This window comes from Amblyraja radiata, chromosome 6 (genome assembly GCF_010909765.2).
Source record: "Amblyraja radiata isolate CabotCenter1 chromosome 6, sAmbRad1.1.pri, whole genome shotgun sequence".
Classification (NCBI taxonomy): Eukaryota; Metazoa; Chordata; class Chondrichthyes; order Rajiformes; family Rajidae; genus Amblyraja; species Amblyraja radiata.
Genome location: NC_045961.1, coordinates 96,331,265 through 96,353,526, shown reverse-complemented (window position 1 = coordinate 96,353,526; position 22,262 = coordinate 96,331,265). Strand labels below are relative to the sequence as shown.

The window sequence follows — 22,262 nt, the reverse complement described above, 5'->3', positions numbered from 1 at the left end:
ATTAAAGTATTATTGACAGTTCCCCAACCCAATTACAATTACCCAACCCAGTCCCAAACAATGTTTCTACAGAAGGTACACAAAATTGCTGGGGAAACTCAGCGGGTGCAGCAGCATCTATGGAGCGAAGGAAATAGGCGACGTTTCGGGCCGAAACCCTTCTTCAGACTGATGGGGGGTGGGGAAAGAAAGAAGGAAAAAGGGAGGAGGAGGAGCCCGAGGGCGGGCGGATGGGAGGGTGGGAGGAGACAGCTAGAGGGTGAAGGAAGGGGAGGAGACAGCACAGGCTAGCCAAATTGGGGGAATTCAATGTTGATGCCATAAGGACGCAAGGACCCCAGACGGAATATGAGGTGCTGTTCCTCCAATTTCCGCTGTTGTTCACTCTGGCAATGGAGGAGACCCAGGACAGAGAGGTCGGATTGGGAATGGGAGGGGGAGTTGAAGTGCTGAGCCACCGGGAGGTCAGGTAGGTTATTGCGGACTGAGCGGAGGTGTTCGGCGAAACGGTCGCCCAACCTACGCTTGGTCTCACCGATGTAAATCAGCTGACATCTAGAGCAGCGGATGCAGTAGATGAGGTTGGAGGAGATACAGGTGAACCTTTGTCGCACCTGGAACGACTGCTTGGGACCTTGAATGGAGTCGAGGGGGGAGGTGAAGGGACAGGTGTTGCATTTCTTGCGGTTGCAACGGAAAGTGCCCGGGGAGGGGGTGGTGCGGGAGGGAAGGGAAGAATTGACGAGGGAGTTGCGGAGGGAGCGGTCTTTGCGGAAGGCAGACATGGGGGGAGATGGGAAGATGTGGCGAGTGGTGGGGTCACGTTGGAGGTGGCGGAAATGGCGGAGGATTATGTGTTGTATTTGCCGGCTGGTGGGGTGAAAGGTGAGGACCAGAGGGACTCTGCCCTTGTTGCGTGTGCGGGGATGGGGAGAGAGAGCAGTGTTACGGGGTATGGATGAGACCCTGGTGTGAGCCTCATCTATGGTGGCGGAGGGGTATCCCCGTTCCCTGAAGAACGAGGACATTTCCGATGCCCTGGTATGAAATGTCTCATCCTGGGAACAGATGCGGCGTAGGCGGAGGAATTGGGAGTAGGGGATGGAGTCTTTACAGGGGGCAGGGTGGGAAGACGTGTAGTCCAGATAGCCATGTGAGTCAGTGGGTTTGTAATGTATGTCGGTCAGGAGTCTGTCCCCTGCGATGGAGATGGTGAGGTCAAGGAATGGTAGGGAAGTGTCGGAAATCGTCCAGGTGTATTGGAGTGCCGGATGGAAGTTGGTGGTGAAGTGGATGAAGTCAGTCAGTTGTGTGTGGGTGCAGGAGGAGGTTTCTACAGAAGCTTCTGGGAGGATGATAATTAATCAAATAAGGTAACATTCTCCCGAGTAATGTAAAAAATTCAAACAAGGTTTCACACTTCAGCCAATTATCAAACACCAGGATAACTGTCCTGCAACATTATTGACACTATTTACAATCCCTCTGCAGCAATCCAATCAAAGCAATGCATTTATAACACCTTGAAGTTTCTTAGCAGGGTCCTCATACATATTATCAATAGAGAGGACATCTGGATCTTTCCCCATCCTGCATATCAATCCAGGGCTCAGACTGGCCGGCGCCACCCACAGCCTGTAATTTTCCACAGACAAAAGTTAAGCAAATCTTACAAATGTAGGAATCCTCCAGTTTATAGTGTCTTCAATTTGGTCAATATTAACAGTGAGGCACCGTGCTTTTTCAAAATAATTTTTAAAAAAAAGAAAATGCTGAAAACAACGAATCAGGCAGAATCTGTGAAAAGAGAGTTGATGTTTGAGGTGGAAGACCTTTCATCAGAATTGGAAGCGAGAAAATAAGTTAATTTTAAGTAGCAGTGAGGTTGGAGGTGGGTTGGAATTTTCCAATTTCCGATAGCTTGCTTTCTTTGCTTGCAGAATGGGAACAGACCATTTTCCCTAAGTGCTATTCATTTTTAATATCGCCTCCAGTTTTTCTCTGGCTATTATACTGATGCTTGTTTTAAATGGCTGGTAAAGTACTGTGAGTGACTGATAGGTCAATGGGATCCGCTGGTCCTTCGGCCCACCGAGTCCCCATTAACCAGTAATCATCCTGTTCACAAACACTATCCTACACACTAGGAACAATTTACGGAAGCCAATTAGCCTACAAACCTGTACGTCTTTGGAGTGTGGGAAGAAACTGGAGCACCCGTAGAAAACCAACGTGGTCATGGGCAGAACGTACAAACTCAATGCAGACAGCACCCGTGGTCGGGATGGAACCTGCGTCTCTGGCACTGCATGTTCAGCAACTCTACCACTGCGCCACAGCATCACCCACCAAATCCCACGCACAGATGTTCCCATCCCTCCCACTACATTCCCTGCAACTTAAAATGCTAATGTTTAATCTATTTTCTAAAGCTGACAGGTTTTTCAACCTGCAGCATGACCTCTGTTTCTCTTTTCAGCGAGTGTTTTCTGTTGTCATAATGGATTTTCCAGCAGTTTTCTAACCACTCCCCCATTTTATTGCAGGAAGCTGCTTTCCGCAAGGTGGTTCAGGCAACAATGGTACGGGATCGTCAGCACGGGCCTGTCGTGGAACTTAACAGAATCCAGGTAAAATTGTGAGCAGCACAAAAAAACAGTGAAACATTAAAACTAGAGATTTGACTTGTCTGGCAGCTATTCCTGACATTCACTCCAAGAGGTGGTGTGGGGTATTACATTTCATAGAATCATAAAACCATACAGCACAGAAATGGGCTCTTTTGATTCATCCAGTCCATGCCGACTGTGGAGTCTACCTGTGCGAAACCCACATCCCTGTATCCCTGCTCATTTTTCTTGTCCAAACACCTTTTAAACATTGCAGTAGTATCTTGTCTCCACCATTTCTTTTGGCAGTCTGCTCCAGATATCCTTATCATCTTAGGCCCCCTTGGGTCATGGCTGACCATGGGTGTCTCCAGGGTGCTATTCCCTATATGGAGGACGCCTGTGCATGACTTTGTTTAAGGTGGGGAGACTGGTGCACAGACAGCTCTGGGTCAGGGTCCAGTGGCATGGAGTCTAAGACGACCAGAGCCCCTTTTCTGCTGCAGCCTTCATCCGCCTTCCCAGCCATTGTGAGGCTCCACTAAGGTCAGACATCGTCCTCCGCCTGTTCCACCGTTGAGGTCTTGGTTGGATTGCTCTTTGTCAGAGACCTCCCCCACGACCTTACTGCCTTGGGTTGCCTTACCAGGAGCATAGCTCCTGACGGCATCTCTCTCAGTAGCAATGTTACAAAATTTTGAGATTTTAAAAATCAAGTCTGTAATTTATCCCATCAGATAAAGCATAAAAATAAGTTTAATTTGACATCTAATTCACTTTCATATCTCAAGTATTTAAAAAGTTATGGCCATTTTCATACTCGGAAATGAGCATCTTGTTCCCTATTGATTTTCTATGGACATAACAAAAAAGTTGTGATCGTGAACAGTCAAAAGCCCATAACTTTCTTAAAAATTAAGAGAACTGAATGAAATTTTCAGTTATCATAGATTGAAGCATTCTGAAACAAATATAAAATAATCTTACTTGGATGACCTGAAATTAAAGCATATAATTAGTTAGTTACCTAATTGTAGCTAATTTCAGACTTCAATTACTAGATCTAAACATCTATCCATTTCTTAATAAATGATTAACATTTTTAAATAGCCTAAATGTCCAAATAATATTCACAAATAATTCACAATAAAACATGATTTTAAAATCTCATTTACATTAATTTATAGGCCAAATGGAAGGAATTTAGTGTTCAATTGCTGTAAATAAATGCCCATTTAAATCAGCTTTCCAGTGGGTCCCTGTGGAACGCGCTGGTTTAGAACGTTCACATTGCGGTAGATTTGTGCCTCAAATGCCGAGAAAAATACTGCGCGATATAATGGGCCCAAATTGAGCTACTCGCAATATTAAATTTTGTATAAAAGGATCTTTAGAAGCCCTTTTGAATGTAAAAATATACAACCTACCTTCTGCTATTTTCTTTATGAGACCCTGCGGTTGCTGACGGTCGCGGGTTTAAAGATTGATTTTTAAACTACTATAACTATTATTCAAGGCCTTTAAACCTAATAATAGCTTTTGCGACGGGGTCTATCAGCGATTTTTCGTTAATAATTAACTAGGCTGAACATTTTCGATTGGAACAGCTTAGAGAAAATCGCGTTTTAAACCCGCCCCCTCTAAACGGCGCCAAAATCGCGCACAACCTCAGCGGCAGATATTCAGCGACGCTTCAGGTAGGCTTTGCAACATACCTACTCTCAGGATCAAAGGTCCACACAAGCTTCTCCACCACGACAAGGTGACAATCCACGAAGAAGATATTCACCTCGGTGGAATATTTAACCCACAGATCTTGAAAATTCTCTGCCCTCGCCTTAAACCTGTGTTCTCGAGTTCCACACTCCCAACCATGGCGGCAAAAAAGATTCTGATTATCGATCCCATCTCTGCTCCACATTATTGTATAAACCTTTATACGACCACAGTATATTTATGTGGCAAGACCAAACTTCACATAGAACTTGGGTAAATGGAGCCTTGTATATAAAATAATTATATTTGAGAGTGCTGTTAAAGTCATTTTCTTGACATGGATAGTGTTAAAGGTTTGGATGACAATGTGAACACTGAGTGAGGAATAAAGAAGTTGAGGAAGCTAAACTAAGGGTAGGGTGAGAGATTACTGCCAATATTTTAATATTAATAAGATCAGATTATTTTGGAACTGTTTTAAAAGGCTGGGTTGTGACAAAATGTTCATTTCATGGGCTGGGACTACAATACTGGGAAGACAATACTGAGAAATTGGATACAATGAGATTGTAGAGGAATTTTGACTTTGATTCAATTAGGTCGTAAGTGATAGGAGCAGAATTAGGCCATTTGGCCCATCATGTGTACTCTGCCATTCAATCATGGGCTGATCTATCTCACCCTTCTAACCCCATTTTCCTGCCTTCTCTCCATAAACCCTGATACCCGTACTAGTAAAGAATCTATCTCTGCCTTAAAAATATCCATTGACTTGGCCTCCACAGCCTTCTGTGGCAAAATAATTCCACAAACTCACCATCCTCTGACTAAAGAAATTCCTCCTCATCTCCTTCCTAAACGAACGTCCTTTAATTCTGAGGCAATGCCCTATAGTCCTTGACTCTCCCACGAGTGGAAACATCCTCTCCACATCCACTCTATCCAAGCTTTTCACTATTCTGTATGTTTCAATGAGGTCCCCCCCCCCCCCTCATTCTTCTAAACTCCAGCGAGTACAGGCTCGGTGCCGTCAAACGCTCATCCTATGTTAACCCACTCATTCCTGGGATCATTCTTGTAAAATAAGACATTGAGCTGATGGAGTTTAGTAAGAGTGGAGGTGATGGATATGAAGCAGTCATTTCTTGCTAGGCTGAAATCTGTAAATCCTGCAGGTACGTGAGGAGATGAAAGTGGATCTAGACAGTTGACTTAAATTGTCTTTTCTTTTAAATCAACGTCAATCCACACTTCAGCTGCTTCCTCCAATACGTGAATTTTATTTTTCTCTTTAGGTCAAGCGGTCCAGAAGTAAAGGAGGTTTGGCAGGTCCTGATGGCACAAAATCTGTTTTTGGGCAAATGTGCGCGAAGATGAGCTCCCTCAGTCCCGACAGCCTGTTGCTCCCACACCGTGTCTGGAAAGTCAAGTTTGTCGGTATATTCAATCTTACAGCTAAACTTTAAATGTTTTTCTTTCAAGGGTGTTGCGGGGGGTTTCAAGATGCAGGTAAAATGTTCCCGATGTTGGGGGAGTCCAGAACCAGGGATTACAGTTTAAGAATAAGGGGCAGGACATTTAGGACTGAGATGAGGAAAAACTTCTTCACCCAGAGAGTTGTGAATCTGTTGAATTTTCTACCACAGATGGCAATGGAGGCCAATTTATTGGATGTTTTCAAGAAAGAACTCAAGAAATGTAGCTCTTTTCAAGAAATTTAGCTCTTGGGGCTAAAGGGAAATGGGGAAGAAGCTGGAACGGGGTACTGATTTTAGATGATCAGCCATGATCATATTGAACGACGGTGCTGGCTCGAAGGACCGAATGGTCTCCTCCTGCACCTATTTTTAAAATGTTTCTACGTCGGTGTCTTGTTCCTCCATTATTTACTTTGAATTTATGTTTGAATGTTTTTTATAGTCTTCTCGTGTTGATTAATCAGAAGATAACTTGCAACCTAATGAGATCCCAAGCAAGCATTTGTAATCAATATTTTTTTTCTTGTTACTTCAGATACTGTGGCATTTGGTTATAAGTGTTGATTTACAGTGGCTTGCAAAAGTATTCATACCCCTTGAACTTTTCCACATTTTGTCACGTTACAACCACAAACGTAAATGTATTTTATTGGGATTTTATTTGATAGACCAACACAAAGTGGCGCATAATTGTGAAGTGGAAGGAAAATGATACATGGTTTTCAAATTTTTTTACAAATAAAAAACTGATGTGCAAAAGTATTCAGCCCCCTTTACTCTGATACCCCTAAATAAAATCCAGTGCAACCAATTGCCTTCAGAAGTCACCTAATTAGTAAATAGAGTCCACTTGTGTGTAATCTAATCTCAGTATAAATACAGCTGTTCTGTGAAGGCCTCAGAGGTTTGTTAGAGAACATTAGTCAACAAACAGCATCATGAAGCCCAAGGAACACACCAGACAGGTCAGGGATAAAGTTGTGGAGAAGTTTAAAGCAGGGTTAGGTTATAAAAAAATATCCCAAGCTTTGAACATCTCACAGAGCACTGTTCAATCCATCATCCGAAAATGGAAAGAGTATGGCACAACTGCAAACCTACCAAGACATGGCCGTCCACCTAAACTGACAGGCCGGGCAAGGAGAGCATTGATCAGAAAATCAGCCAAGAGGCCCATGGTAACTCTGGAGGAGCTGCAGTGATCCACAGCTCAGGTGGGAGAATCTGTCCACAGGACAACTATTAGTCGTGCACTCCACAAATCGGGCCTTTATGGAAGAGTGGCAAGAAGAAAGCCATTGTTGGAAAAAAAGCCATAAGAAGTCCCGTTTGCAGTTTGCCACAAGCCATGTGGGGGACACAGCAAACATGTGGAGGAAGGTGCTCTGGTCAGATGAGACCAAAATTGAAGTTTTTGGCCTAAATGCAACACGCTATGTGTGGCGGAAAACTAACACTGTACATCACCCTGAACACACCATCCCCACTGTGAAACATGGTGGTGGCAGCATCATGCTGTGTGGATGCTTTTCTTCAGCAGGGATAGGGAAGCTGGTCAGAGTTGATGGGAAGATGGATGGACCAAATACAGGGCAATCTTGGAAGAAAACCTGTTAAGAGTCTGCAAAAGACTTGAGACTGGGGCGGAGGTTCACCTTCCAGCAGGACAACGACCCTAAACATACAGCCAGAGCTACAATGGAATGGTTTAGATCAAAGCATATTCATGTGTTAGAATGGCCCAGTCAAAGTCCAAACCTAAATCCAATTGAGAATCTCTGGCAAGACTTGAAAATTGCTGTTCACAGATGCTCTCCATCCAATCTGACTGAGCTTGAGCTATGGGCAAAAACTTCAGTCTCTAGATGTGCAAAGCTGGTAGAGACAAACCCCAAAAGACTTGCAGCTGTAATTGCAGCGAAAGGTGGTTCTACAAAGTATTGACTCAGGGGGGCTGAATACTTTTGCACGCCACACTTCAGTTTTTTTATATGTAAAAAAATTTGAAAACCATGTATCATTTTCCTTCCACTTCACAATTATGCACCACTTTGTGTTGGTCTATCACATAAAATCCCAATAAAATACATTTACGTTTGTGGTTGTAACGTGACAAAATGTGGAAAAGTTCAAGGGGTATGAAAACTTTTGCAAGCCACTGTATTTCCTAGATTCAGCTGACTTTAATTTCTGATATTTTAATATAGAAAATAGGTGCAGGAGGAGGCCATTCGGCCCTTCGATCCAGCGAATATCATCAGATTTTATTCATTTTAAATATCGACATATCTTGGAATTATGTCGGCATTTGGTATCAGTGATACAATTTTTGATAAGTCTTTTTCTCCCATCTTTAAAAGTTATGGCACATTTTATAGACCTTGGGGACTTAATCTTATACCGAATCTCTGAGAATAATCATTCAATGTATTTCTGTGGGAGATAAAAATCATTCAAACCCAATTTTGACCGTGCCTAATCTTTACACATACATTTATCATCATGTCACTGGACTTTAATTGGGTTGAATGCCAGGCTCATTGATTTGTTCCTCTGTCTCCTTTATTCTGTGATCTATTTGAGTATACATGTAGCACTGTAACTTTCTTTTCAGCATGCTGCAACAAACTCGGCACAGAGTAGAACTCAGCTTGGAATTTTTGGCTTGCGACTCAAAACAGTATAGAGAAGTATAACCTATAATAGCAGCTAATTGTAAAGAATTCTGAATGGTCGAGCTTTTTGCCAAAATTGGTGTCAGAACTGCACAGTTAGGATGGTGATGCCCAATCTATTATCCTGTAACAAGGAAGTTAGCGATCCCAGGTAGTTTCCTGAGGGAATTAATTTTAGTTATCATTTATATTTGGCAGAGGAATATACTCCATATATTACTGCCCGTGCTTATCAGGCGCCATCATCTGAAATGCTCTCTGTGCCTGTTTTAAAAATCTTTGTTATCTAAGTCAATTTACATTAATTATGCAGAGTTGCATATAGTTTTCATTGAACAGATTGATCATTCTGATAAAATTCCTATTTGGTTTCCAGCTCTTCTGCTTCCCCCCCCCCCTCCTCAAATGTTTAATGTTTTTTGCAGATGAGGAAGTATATAGATTTAAGTAGAGCTGATGTTTATTTTTTTCCTAGTTTAACTCAAATGCAAATTGTTGCTTTCCTAACTTGTTGCTTTTCCGAGGGATAACCTGGAAATGTCAGTTTTTACTTTCTCGTTGACATTGCCGGCATTTTATGCACCAACACAGACCAAGACCTTAGCCTCTTGTGGTCATTCGTGGTAGGGGAATGGCATTGACACAGATGGCCACGTTTTGCACAAATATCCTGAACTGATATCCTAGATGTTCTTCTCTGTTGAATTATAAGCCTTTTCACATCTTGAAAATATTTGATTATGTTCTTTTGCCTTCAGGTGTCCCACTAAGGTTTTTTTTCATGTTTGTTGTTAAAGATCAGTTCATCAGACTGAAATCTGTTGTCTCTTGCACTAGGTGAGTCTGTGGATGATTGTGGTGGAGGTTACAGCGAGTCAATTGCAGAGATGTGTGAAGAGCTCCAGAATGGTTTGACACCATTGTTGATTGTTACTCCCAATGGAAGAGATGAATCTGGAGCCAACAGGGACTGCTTTCTGTTGAACCCAGCAGCCAAATCACTGCTCCACATGAACATGTTCAGATTTCTTGGTATGCCTATTGCTAAAATGTATTTATGTTGGTAATAGTTTTACTTTTTTTCATTGAAGCAAGAACATCCTAATTTAAGAGCGAAGCATAAAATTCGTATTTGTAAAAAATTATATGTAAGATTCCTTAATAGCCTCACAGGTAAATGCATCATCCATGGTAGCATTAACCAACAAAAGGTGGTGGTTTAATTCTTTAAAATTGTTCTGAGTTAAATTCAAATGTGGAAAATAGAAATAGCGTAGCACCTAATATCAGACCTCTGCGTATGTGGCAGAAAAACTAGTGCAAGTTACTTCATAATACTAAGCAAAAGGACATGGAGGATAGTAAGATCAGTGTGAGGGTATACTATTATGCGGGGGCATTTTAAAATCAAGAAGGAGGCCAAGTCTGGATATTTTTAAGGCAGAGATGGATAGTTTCTTGATTAGTAAGGGTGTCAGAGGTTATGGGGAGAAGGCAGGAGAATGGGGTTTGGAGGGAGAGATAGATCGGCCATGATTGAATGGCGGAGTAGACTTGATGAGCCCAATGGCCTAATTCTAATCCTATCACTTATTACTTATGACCTTATGAGATGGGTGGGGGGTTCCTTGCAGAGCATTCATGTGGATGAGTCTCCTTGGCCTGATGGGATCCCAGGTTATTGATTGAGGCAAGAGGAGATTGCTGGGTCCTTGTCACCTCTCCATCCCCTGGCAAGGTCCCAGAGGACTTGAGAGTAGCCATTGTTTTTTTTTCCATTGTTTGAGACGGGAAATAGTGATAATCCAAGAAATTAAAGGGTGGTGAGCCTCACGTCAGCGGCAGGAAAGGTATCCGAAAGGATTCTTCAGGGTAGGATTTATTCCCATTCGGAAGATAATAGGCTGTGTTTTTCTATGTTCTATCATCACCCACTTAAGCTATAAATAGTTGATGGGACATGGGTAAATAGCTTTGCACATTTTCCATCAAGAATGGATGTGTGTGTGTGTGTGTGTGTAAAGATGGTGTAGATCTCTATTGGGATGGGAAGGGGAACGTTGATGGGGAGAATAATTAACTGGGAAAGCTAACTAGAGAATGGGATTACTCTGAGCCGGCATAGGGTCAATGAGCCAAAATGGCATCCTTCTATGTCATAAGGAAATATGGAGCACCTGCCATCATAATGGTAGACCTGAAGAGGAAGTAAGTAGGGGCACAGGTTAGTGTTATCGCAAAATCTTTTTCCATTTAGCAGTTAATCTGGGAGAGCATTGAATTTTGTAAAGCTGGATTGAACCGTTACTCAAGATGCTGCAGGGTTGCCCCATGCAGCCCAGGATTGTTTAAATAGAGCTAATGAAAAATTGTTACTTTTTCTATTTATGATTTATTTGGAGAATATCATCCGCTGCTATTAAGGAATTTATTCTGAAACTTTCCATTTTGTGCTGTCATGTTAGGTGTGCTTCTCGGTATTGCTATACGTACTGGCAGTCCTTTGAGTCTTAATTTAGCTGAGCCTGTCTGGAAGCAGTTGGCAGGAATGAATCTAACAATTGCTGATCTGAGTGAGGTAACATCTGACTTTTCTTTCTATAGCTTTAACCAATGTGTTTATGTGTAACTAGGGCACATTTTGCCTTTAGATGGAGTTACAACTTGTGACACGAATATTATAAATAATACCTCACCTTTATATTAAAAAAATGTTCCACTAGTTGGTCTGTCCTTTGAAATTGCTACTCGGTCTCCAATGTCAACTCCCAAAATTATTCTTGTAGTTCTATGTTTGAGTCTTGACTTCAGGTTTGCATCCTGCTATGTTGAAGTGGCCTGAATGTCGCGAATAATGTCCACTGTGATTGTGTCCAGAGTGCCCTATCCTTTCTCATTCTAGTCTTTGACATAATGAGCTGCAAAAATACTTCTCTAGTCCTGCTCAATTAATGTTTCCATTTAGAACAAGCCATCGCCCATAATAGTATCCCATTCCACCTCCAGGGTTATCTCTGAGTCCCTCAAAAATCTCTCTCTCTCTCCTTCTTAATCATCTACATACAGTCCATGACGTACATAGGATGGGGATTTTAGTTATGTTAATGACATTTGCTCTATCTCAGTACTTCCTCTATAATCAACCCGCTGCATCAATGTTTAGATTGCTCATCCAATCCTAGAACCTGCAATATTCTCTAGTTCAGGACTGAAAAGATTGGAGTTGCTTCTACCAATGCAGCCCTTCAATGGATTTTCTCTCCCTTTCTGGAAACATGTTGGACCAGACCTCTGTTAACCCGTGCCGGCTGCTAATTCTGTCACTTGGTCTAGTCTCAGTACATCTCAAGCTGAGAGCCTCATCTACGCCTTAGTATGGGCCTGTAATCTCCCTGTAATCTTCACGAATCTTCTTTCTAACTTCAACTCGCCTATTGCCTATATTCTACCAAGATATAATAACTTGGATTTACTTAAAACTTGGTACTCCTAAAACATCTTCGATGGCAGCTTCTCTTTTTTCTATTTTTTTAAGCACCTCACAGTTGCTTCCTGTAACTATGTTTAGCATCAAATCCTCCATATCAATCTCCCCTGTGCATGCTGCAGATTTAAATGTCTTATCTTTGTGTCTTCCTTGCCATATCTTTACCCTTCTGTAACTCCTTTCATTCACCAGACCTCAGAGGCTCTTGATCCTCCCAAGTTAAACATTCTAGGCATGAACATTCCACTTGTATGTCATTGGCAAATGTCCTTTTGGTCCCAAGCACAGGAATACTGTTCTCTTTATCTTCTGGCAAAGCCTTTGGTTGTTAAAGGCTCCATTTAATGAAAACTGTTATGACATTGATATTGTGGTGCTTTCAAATGTAAATATTAGTCCATGTTCTTGCTCGCAGGTTGATAAAGATTTTATTCCTGGGCTCATGTACATCAGAGACAATGAAGCTACAACTGAGGAGTTTGAAGCCATGTCTTTGCCCTTCACAGTGCCAAATGCAAGTGGCCAAGATATTCAGTTGAGCTCCAAGCATTCCCATATCATATTGGAGAACAGGGCTGAGTATGTAAGACTGGCTGTAAACTACAGGTAATGTGAAGCACTCAATAGCCTTATTTCTAGATATTTTTCACAATTAAACTTGCACAGTCATGAATGTTGTTATGAATGTTTCTCGCTTTTGATGCGTTCCAATTACTACAAGTGAAACACATACCATGGGCATCACCGGGCCCCAGCTACTCCAGTCTCTTTGCCTATTTGCCATGTGGAGCATACTTTGTTGCAAACAAACTCTGGCACCAACCTCTAACTCTTCGCTATATCGACTGCATTTGTGCTGCCTTTTGTATCTGTGTGGAGCTCTCCAATTTCATCAACTTCTCCACTAAATTCCACTCCTCCCTCCAATTCGCTTGAACCATTTATGACACCGCTCTTCCCTTTCTTGATCTGTGTTTCCATCTCAAGAGACATACTATCCACCAACATATACCGCAAACTTGCTCCCCTGTACTGATTAATGATGCCCTCACTCTCATCTCCTCATTTCCCGCACATCTGCTCCCATCCTTCCTCCACTAGATAGAACAGGGATCAAATCTTTGTTGTCCTCACCATTCACCCTACTGGATTCTGCATCCATGAAATCATTCTTTGAGTTTTCCTCCAGCTACAATGCAATCCCGCAAACTGTCACATCTTCTCTTCCCCGACACTTTGTGCAGGGATCACTCTGAATCCCTAGTTCGCTCCTCTCTACTTACCCAGCCCACTCCCAACCATCTTCCCCTGCAATTGTTGGAAATCTAACACGTCCATGCACACTCGCCCTCGATCACCATCTAGCAACCCAAAACTGCCCTTCCAGGTGAATGCGGAGATTCACTTGCATCTCTTCTAACCTTGCCTATTGTATTAGCTGCCTTCCATGTGCCCTCCTCTACATTGGTGAGACCAAGTGCAGACGAGGTGACCGCTTTGCCGAGCACCTGCTGTCTGTCTGCCTTGGCTATTTGGAGCTCCCTATTGCTAACCATTTCAATTCGCATCCCCATTGCCACAAGACCCTCTCTGTCAATGAGCTCCTTCATTGCCAGGGTGTAGCCAAACGCAGAGTAGAGGTGCGGAGCCTCATATTCCACCTTGGTCATCTACAACCCAATAGCATTGCATTTTCTAATTTCAGGGAACCTCCCCCTTGCTCCCTCCATCCACCCAGATCCCGCTTTCCCACAACATGCACCCCCTCTGACCCTGCTTATTACCCACCCACTCATCTGCCCATCACCCACGCACAGCTTATGTCGGGTCTCAATCCCCCACTGTTCCCTTCTGCCAGCCCAATTTCCCTTATTTGATCCCATACTCCATCTTCATTTCCCCTCGGTTTCCATTCAACTGCAGCCCTTGCTTACCTCTGCCAATCGTGTCCCAGCTTCTGTTGTTTCCACCATCCCTTTCTCCCTCACCTGACTCCCATCTACCTGTCCACCCCATTTCACCTGGATTCACCTATCATGTGGGTAGGAAGGTAGACATAAATGCAGCATCTATGGAGCCTCACCCGCTGAGTTTCTCCAGCATTTTTGTCTACCTTCGATTTTCCAGCATCTGCAGTTCCTTCCTGAGTGTGTAGGAAGGATCTGCAGATACACCGAAGATAGACACAGAATGCTGGAGTAACTCAGTGGGACAGGCAACATCTCTGGAGAGAAGGAATGGGTGATGTTTTGGATCGAGACCCTTCTTCAAACCTTTCACCTATCATGTGTCTGTCTTTGCCTCCCCACCTCTTTATACTGGTTATCTCCCCTCCGCTCTTTCAGTCCAGATTCAACCTAAAACGTCAACTATCCAGTTGAGCTCCACACCTACAGGCTGACCTATCGAGTTCCCACAATAGTTTTTTTTTTAACTCCAGATTCCAGCGTCTGCAGTCACTTGTGTCACTTTGTCCTATAATACTGTAGCTTTGTCCCTGCACCTGACCAATAAGAGGTTGAGAAGGCCACATCCCACCCAGCCCAAAAATAACAGAGGGTATCTCCAATGAAGGTTTAAAACTGAAGAGGTTGAGTGATAAATTCATAGCCTCAAAGCCCACAGGTGGGAAAAGTAATATAATTACTTGTAACCATGACTTGTAGTCATGTTATCAAAACGTTCTTCATGAAACAAGACTTTGACTCTGCTAACTACAGAATAGTCTTCCTATTGCCTGCCACATAGGAAGTCATTGCTGGGATTCTCTTCAGCTGCTTTTCCACAATGACCAAAGAGCTGCTCAATGAATTTTTTCCATCCAGTGGCACAGTAAACATGGTTTCTCACCGTGCAATGACTCCAAGAAAAATAAAGGAGCAGTACCAACCACAAAAAATATATTTTTTGGCCTCACCAAAGACTTTGGCTCAGTGAATTGGGGTGGACTGTGGAGAATCATTCTTTGAAGACCACCAACAAAGTCTGAAGGGTCCCGATCTGACCGTTACCTATTATTTGTTCTTCAGAGATGCTGCCTGACCCACTGTGTTACTCCAGTGCTTTGTCTTTTTTTTGTAAATTAGCATCTGGTGTTACTTGTGTCTCCACTGTCTTTTCAATGCCATAATGTTGTACCATGTCTTCAACAAATGTCGTGTCATCATTGAGCTCATCTTCAAAACTCTTAGGAAGCTTTTCAATCTATGGTGACTACATTCAAGAACTACGATTATCAATACTTCAGGGTTGTGCAGCAGAAGTTCGGGTTTGTGTACATTTCGAGCTCCAAGATTATGTTGATGATTTCATTGAAGCGTTATAAAGAGATGGGCGTAATGCTCAATAACCCAAAGTTCAAGGTCTTGCCCAGGGATGGGGAACCTTTTCATGTTGGAAGCTGTAATCTAATAAAGCCGCATCCAAGAAACTTCAATTAGATACAGGATTATTTCGTTGGATCTTCTTTTACTCTTTGGTATTTTAAATACGTTCATTTTAAGATTAAAATAAAAATAATAAAAGACAAACAAAAACATATTAATTAAAAAAAAAGGATTTGTTCTACAAAATTTGGATTCATTCAAAAGGCCGCACTTAACGGCCTAGAAGGCCACATGCGGTCTCAAGGCCGCAGGTTCTCCACCCCTGGTCTTGTCACAGCCTGCCTTTGCTGCGCCACACTGCCCCCTGATAAAGGTACAAGGTGAGACCCTAGAAAGTGTTGACCACTTCCCATAATTTGGGAGACACCTCTTAGCTAAGGTAGACATCGATAGTGAAATTCACCATGCCTTTAGTATGCCTGCTCAGTCTTGGACAATTGAGGATTGTAAGATGAAGACCTCATATCCGGCATAAAACCCATGGTCTGCTGGGCAGCAGAGATGCTTGGACGCATCCCCCAATACTCTGGAAAAATACCGCTAACACTGTCTCGGCAAAATCCTCCAGATTTAGTTGAAGGATAAGGAAACCAACAGTAATGCCCTCTTACATGTCAGATCCACAGTACGCGTGTCCTGGGTATGTTCCTGGCTTTAGTGCAAATACTACAGCGTTTGGCATGCCTGATACTGGAATTATTTTCTAAACTGTTGGAGGAGGAGGAGAAGAATTCAAGGATGTACTCAAAAGCTTCCTTGAAGATATGCAACATCTCCGACTCCTGGGAATCTCTGGCCCATGGTCACTTGGCGTGGAGGAGGAACGCTTAGGTAGTGTCGAGGGCCTCAAAGCTGTGCATCAGGAGTACACAGAGGTCTTGTGTAAATGGTGGATGAAACAAACTATCTCACAAATTGGCAAACAGCCACTCCCTATCTGCCATCACCTGCCCCATCTGTGGAAGAGTATGCTAGAAAGGCGCTATATAAATCCCATCCATTATTATTATTATTATGCAGTCTGCAGATTGGCCAGATCTGGAGCTCTGTAAACAGGAGTGGTTATGTTACAAGACCCTGAAGAAGGATCTCAACCCGAAATGTCACCCATTCCTTTTCACCAGAGATGCTGCCTGTCCCGCTGAGTTACTCCAGCATTTTGTGTCTATCTTCGGTTTGAACCAGCATCTGCAGTTCCTTCCTACACATGGTTACAAGTCATCTTTGATACCGAGAGGAAACTGACGAAGAAGAATGATCATGGCTGATCACAGGGACATTGGGTTTTGCTATCACTTTATGTTGAGGACATTAACAACTCTGGTTAATTTAGCCACAGTAAAACAGCAACTTATTTGCTGTGCTTTATATGTTCCAGGCTGCATGAATTTGATGAGCAGGTGGCTGCTGTCCGCGAGGGTATGGCGAGAGTTGTCCCTGTGCCTCTCCTTTCTCTCTTCACCGGCTATGAACTGGAAACAATGGTACAAACTTTCTTTCCAAAAGCCTCTCATTCAAAAGTTCTCGATTGCATGATTAGGTTAAATTTTACTAATAGCATTCCTTTAAATTTTGGCTTGTTGAAATTCCTATTTAAGTCAAATGGTGAATCAGCACAAAAGTCGTATGTTACTAAAAGGATTACCCTTGAGTCTAATTCTCCCCTTTATTTATAAACTGTGCCTGGGTGTATAGTTTTTAAATGGTTGGGATGAGGTGGTCAGTATTAATTTGAATTATGTTGTTCAAATTTCTTTAGTACTTAATGTCCCTACACTGGTATTTCCCCAAACTTAATGTGGTAGCTGTTTGACTGACAAATAGTCATGAGGGGAGATTTTAATCAAAGATAAATAATTGGATTGTCGAACAGTAAACTGGTAAAAATCCATGGCTGATATCTCGTGCTCAATTACTCTGATCAATTTCCCCTTGCCTCCTCGTATCTTTTGTCCCTTCCTATTTCCTTCATCCTCTCATCCTGGATATTTGTTTCCTTTTCTGGGGGACTTTTGGTCCAACTTGAATTCACCAGGGAGCCATTTTGGGAATCGGCGGTAGTTATCCACAAGTATTCAGTCCAATTATGGACGCAGCCAAGTATTGGGTGTACTTCTAGTATGCCCATTGTAGGATGCCTCACTGCATGCACCCAATTCACAATGGCACTCACTGGCAAGCACACAAGTCTCTTAAGTTTGGCCTTTGATTCCGTTTTGACAACCTCTAACTCCATATACCCAGTCTTTGAGTTTGAAATGGTCATCAGCATTTTAATGGCCAGATAAGTTGACCTCTTGCCAATTATTATATATGCAATAGTATTACTGTAGATTAGAAGAAACAGGAGTCTCGTTCTTTAACTGAAAGGATCTGGTGGAGATCCGGGGAATAAAACAAATTGTGACTCTCAAAATCCCTTTTTTTGGGAGGAAGGGGATTAAAAAGAAAATTAAAAATATCTAACATGAATGGAACTGAAAATCCTCTTTGCTGTAAAATTGCAGGTGTGTGGGAGTCCCGATATACCACTTCATCTTCTGAAGTCAGTAGCCACGTACAAAGGAATAGAACCAAGTGCTCCGTTAATTCAATGGTTCTGGGAGGTGATGGAATCCTTCTCCAATACCGAACGGTCACTCTTCCTCCGTTTTGTTTGGGGCAGGACAAGACTGCCGAGGACAATTGCAGACTTCAGAGGCCGTGATTTTGTTATTCAGGTAATGCTTTTACGTTGGAATGCAGTACTCGGGTAGTTGAACGCTTTTATGCCCCTGTCCCACTTAGGAAACCTGAACGGAAACCTCTGGAGACTTTGCTCGCCACCCAAGGTTTCCGTGCAGCTCCCGGAGGTTGCAGGTGGTTGCCGGATGTTTGCAGGTAGTGGAAGCAGGTAGGGAGACTAACAAAAACCTCCGTGAACCGCACGGAAATCTTGGGTGGGGCGCAAAGTCTCCAGAGCTTTCCGTTCAGGTTTCCTAAGTGGGACAGGGGCATAATGAAATTTGAACTTTATTTTGCATTGGTGATTTCCCATTTGGTGGTATTCGTATGTCTGAACCAGAGGTATTGAAGTGTGAAAATGCACACCTCCAGATTCAGGGACAGTTTCTTTCCAGCTATTATCGTCCTACTGCTACCAGAGAGCATTGATGAACTACTTTCTACCTCTTTGGTGACCCTTAGACTAATCTCGATCGGACTTTGCTAGTTTTACCTTGCACTAAACGTTATTCCCTTATGTATCTATGCACTGTAAATGGCTCGATTGTCATGATGTATTGTCTTCCAGCTGACTGGATAGCACGCAACAAAAGCTTTTCACTGTACCTCAGTGCACGACAATAACTTAAACTGAATTGAGTCCTGGGCGCACAAATCCAGCAAATGTTACACAATCGGAGGTGCAGTCCTGTCGAAGACACACTTGTACTATAAAATTGTGACTCTCAAAATCCCTTTTTTGGAAGGAAGGGGAACCTGTCTCTGCCTTATAAATATCCACTGACATGGCCTGCACAACCCTCTGTGGCAATGAGTTTCACAGATTATACTACTTGTGTCGGTAGAAGCAATCTCGGGGCACATTGCTGAAGATGAGCAACAGTGTCCTTCCTTGTTTCCTAGCTAATATTTATCGTTCAACCAACTTTGTCAAAACACTTAAAAGAAATGGTGGAAAAACTCAGCTGTTCAGGCAGCGTCTCAGGAGAACATGGATAGGCGAGGTTTTGGGTCGGGACCCTTCCTGATGTTTCGGGTTCTGACCTGAAACATCAGCTATCCCATGTTCTCCAGGGATGCTTCCTAGCCGTCTGAGTTACTCCAAAGAAACGTTGTTTCTGTTTTTGTAAACCATCATCTGCAGTTTCTTGTGTCTTCACTGAAACATATAGACAATAGGTGCAGGAGTAGGCCATTCGGCCCTTCGAGCCAGCACCGCCATTCAATGTGATCATGGCTGATCATCCCCAATCAGTACCCCGTTCCTGCCTTCTCCAGATATCCCCTGACTCAGCTATCTTTAAGAGCCCTTTCTAGCTCTCTCTTGAAAGTATCCAGAAAACCGGCCTCCACCGCCCTCTGAGGAATTCCACAGACTCACAACTCTTTGTGAGAAAAAGTGTTTCCTCGTCTCCGTTCTAAATGGCTCACCCCTTATTCTTAAACTGTGGCCCCTGGTTCTGGACTCCCCCAACATCGGGAACATGTTTCCTGCCATTTATTCGGAAGATTGTTGACTTGCTGCTGTAATAAATGTAATTGTTGATGACTGCCTTCACAAGTTCACAAGTTATAGGAGTAGAATTAGGTCATTCGGCCCATTCAATCATGGCTGATCTCTGCCTCCTAATCCTATTTTCCTGCCTTCTCCCCATAACCCTTGACACCTGTTCCAATCAAGAATTTGTCTATCTCTGCCTTATAAATATCCACTGACATGGCCTGCACAACCCTCTGTGGCAATGAGTTTCACAGATTAACTACCCTCTGACTAAAGATAATCCTCCGCACCTCCTTTCTAAAATCACGCCTTTTACTGATGGGGCACCTGAAATATGGGAAGTGATCCAGAATTTTCAAATTTATGGAGCTGTGGCTCAGAACGGATCCTCTCTGAGGAAATGACACCCAGGTGAGAAGATCAAAAGAATAAGAAGGTGGCGCAGAGGTAGTGTTGCTGCCTTACAGCGCTTGCAGTGCCGGAGAACCGGGCTTGTTCCCGACTACGGGTGCTGTCAGTACGGAGTTTGTACGTTCTCCCCGTGACTGCGTGGGTTTTCTCCGAGATCTTCGGTTTCCACCCACACTCCAAAGACGTACAGGTATGTAGGTTAATTGACTTGGTGTATGTGTAAATTGTCCCTTGTGTGTGTAGGATAGTGTTCATGTGCAGGGATTGCTGGTTGGTGCGGACTCGGTGGGCCAAAGGGCCTGTTTCAGCACTGTATCTCTAAACTAAACTAAGAGGAACCTCTAACCTTAAATATGTTTGCAGTAAGTATTGGAAAATATATTAGTATTGGATCCTGGTTTGATTCAATCATTAATGGTTGATATTTTTATCTTGCGGCAGGTGTTGGACAAGTACAATCCTCCAGATCACTTTCTTCCAGAATCGTACACTTGTTTCTTCCTACTGAAGTTGCCCAGGTATTCGTGTAAGCAGGTGTTAGAAGAAAAGTTGAAATATGCTATTCATTTCTGCAAATCAATTGACACCGACGATTACGCTCGCATTGCACTGACTGGGGAGCCGGCAGCTGATGACAGCAGTGACGACTCTGATAATGAAGATGCAGATTCTTTTGCTTCAGATTCTACACAGGACTACTTAACAGGCCATTAGAGGAGGAAGGGACACTTGACGAGATGAAGCCACTTTTCTTTAGGGGGGACGACGACAACACCTTTCAAAAATGTTGCAAGAATTTCGATCCTCTTCGAAGAACAAAAGTGAATTCAGATAGTAGAATAATCTCAGAACTACAGCGCACAAATAATTATTTATTGCTTATTGTAGCTGACTAATACTTTTAGAGCAAATGTGTAATTTAGGATACGGTACTATATTCCTCACAAACTCAATGCATAAGTTTGGTTTGGTGAGGTTTTACTTTTGTTTCCAGATGCTGCACAACCATAGACACAGAATGGATTTAATACTTGCTCTTACTGTTTACTGATTTTTTTTAAATTGTCTTATAGTTAGGAGTTATTATAGTGACATAAATTAGTACCCAAGATGAGTCTCCTAATCCCTTTCACTCTGGTCGGGTGCAAAGTGTTTTTGGGAGTTCAAAATAATTGTGTTAAGTGCATCATTTTTCCCTGCTGTATATGAAGATAATGTGCATCCACTGAATAGTATTATAAATACGAAGTAAGCTGACCTTATTAGCAGTGTTTGTTTATATGACAGTGTACATTTTGAATGTTGTATCATTTGAAGTTCGATATTCTTAAAAGAATAGCAATGCATTACAAATTGTTTGAACTCTTACTACTTCTGGTCTTTGCCTGAAGTTTTAAATATCTGCTGACTGCGCCGAATAACTTGACTATGAGGTGTAAAGACGCCCCTTCTATTTACATGTACATAATTTGATATTGTGCCATGTATACACAAAAAATAAAGTAATTAATTTCCTTGTGAATAAAACATTGATCTAAAAGACCGAAGTTAAATTTATTCTTTCTTGTTACATTTTAACTGTTAATGCTTTCAGAAAGTACATCATTGAGATGGTGTACAAAATTAAATTGGCTTGAAACGCAACTTGGTGGCACAATGATGCAGTGGTAGAGCTGTGCCAGAGACTTGGGTTTGACTTTTGATTTGATTCTCGGGTGGGTGCTGTCTGTGCAGAGTTTGGGCGTTCTCCGTGACCACGTGCGTTTTCTCCAGGTGCTCCGGTTTCCTCCCACAATCCAAAGACGTGAAGGTTTGTAGGTTAATTGGCCTCTGTAAATTCCCCCTAATGTGTAGGATAGAAGTAGTATTTTGGTGATCGCTGGTTGGCGCAGAGTCGATGGGCCGAAGTGCCTGTTTACAAACTGTATCTCTAAACTAAACTAAAGATGAAGACTGACACAAAAACCTGGAGTAACTCAGCGGGACAGGTAGCATCTCTGGAGAGTAGAAATGGGTGACGTTTTGGGTCCCTTTGTTCGCTCTGCCCTTTTCACCGCCATTCTTAAGACGTGTAGATCTGTAGACATGAGCACATTTGGGCCCATATCTGAGGATCTGAGTACTCGCTAGAATTTAGAAGATTGAGGGGGGGATCTTATAGAAACTTACAAAATTCTTATGGGGTTGGACAGGCTAGATGCAGGAAGATTGTTCCCGATGTTGGGGAAGTCCAGAACAAGGGGTCACAGTTTAAGGATAAAGTGGAAATCTTTTA

General features: G+C 42.7%; 1 protein-coding gene across 5 annotated transcripts in view; it reads left to right on the top strand.

The window, feature by feature from the left end:
- Positions 1 to 21,529, top strand: part of herc2 (HECT and RLD domain containing E3 ubiquitin protein ligase 2) — a 188,683-nt gene extending 167,154 nt beyond the window's left edge. For all 5 annotated transcript variants that reach the window (XM_033023263.1, XM_033023264.1, XM_033023265.1 and 2 more), the window contains exons 86-93: positions 2,547 to 2,630; positions 5,621 to 5,762; positions 9,316 to 9,510; positions 10,944 to 11,056; positions 12,381 to 12,571; positions 16,730 to 16,835; positions 17,859 to 18,071; positions 20,429 to 21,529. In XM_033023263.1, the coding sequence (XP_032879154.1) occupies positions 2,547 to 2,630; positions 5,621 to 5,762; positions 9,316 to 9,510; positions 10,944 to 11,056; positions 12,381 to 12,571; positions 16,730 to 16,835; positions 17,859 to 18,071; positions 20,429 to 20,701 (1,317 nt within the window). In that variant the 3' untranslated portion in view covers positions 20,702 to 21,529. The remainder of the gene's footprint in view (positions 1 to 2,546; positions 2,631 to 5,620; positions 5,763 to 9,315; positions 9,511 to 10,943; positions 11,057 to 12,380; positions 12,572 to 16,729; positions 16,836 to 17,858; positions 18,072 to 20,428) is intronic.
- Positions 21,530 to 22,262: the final 733 nt, after the last annotated feature.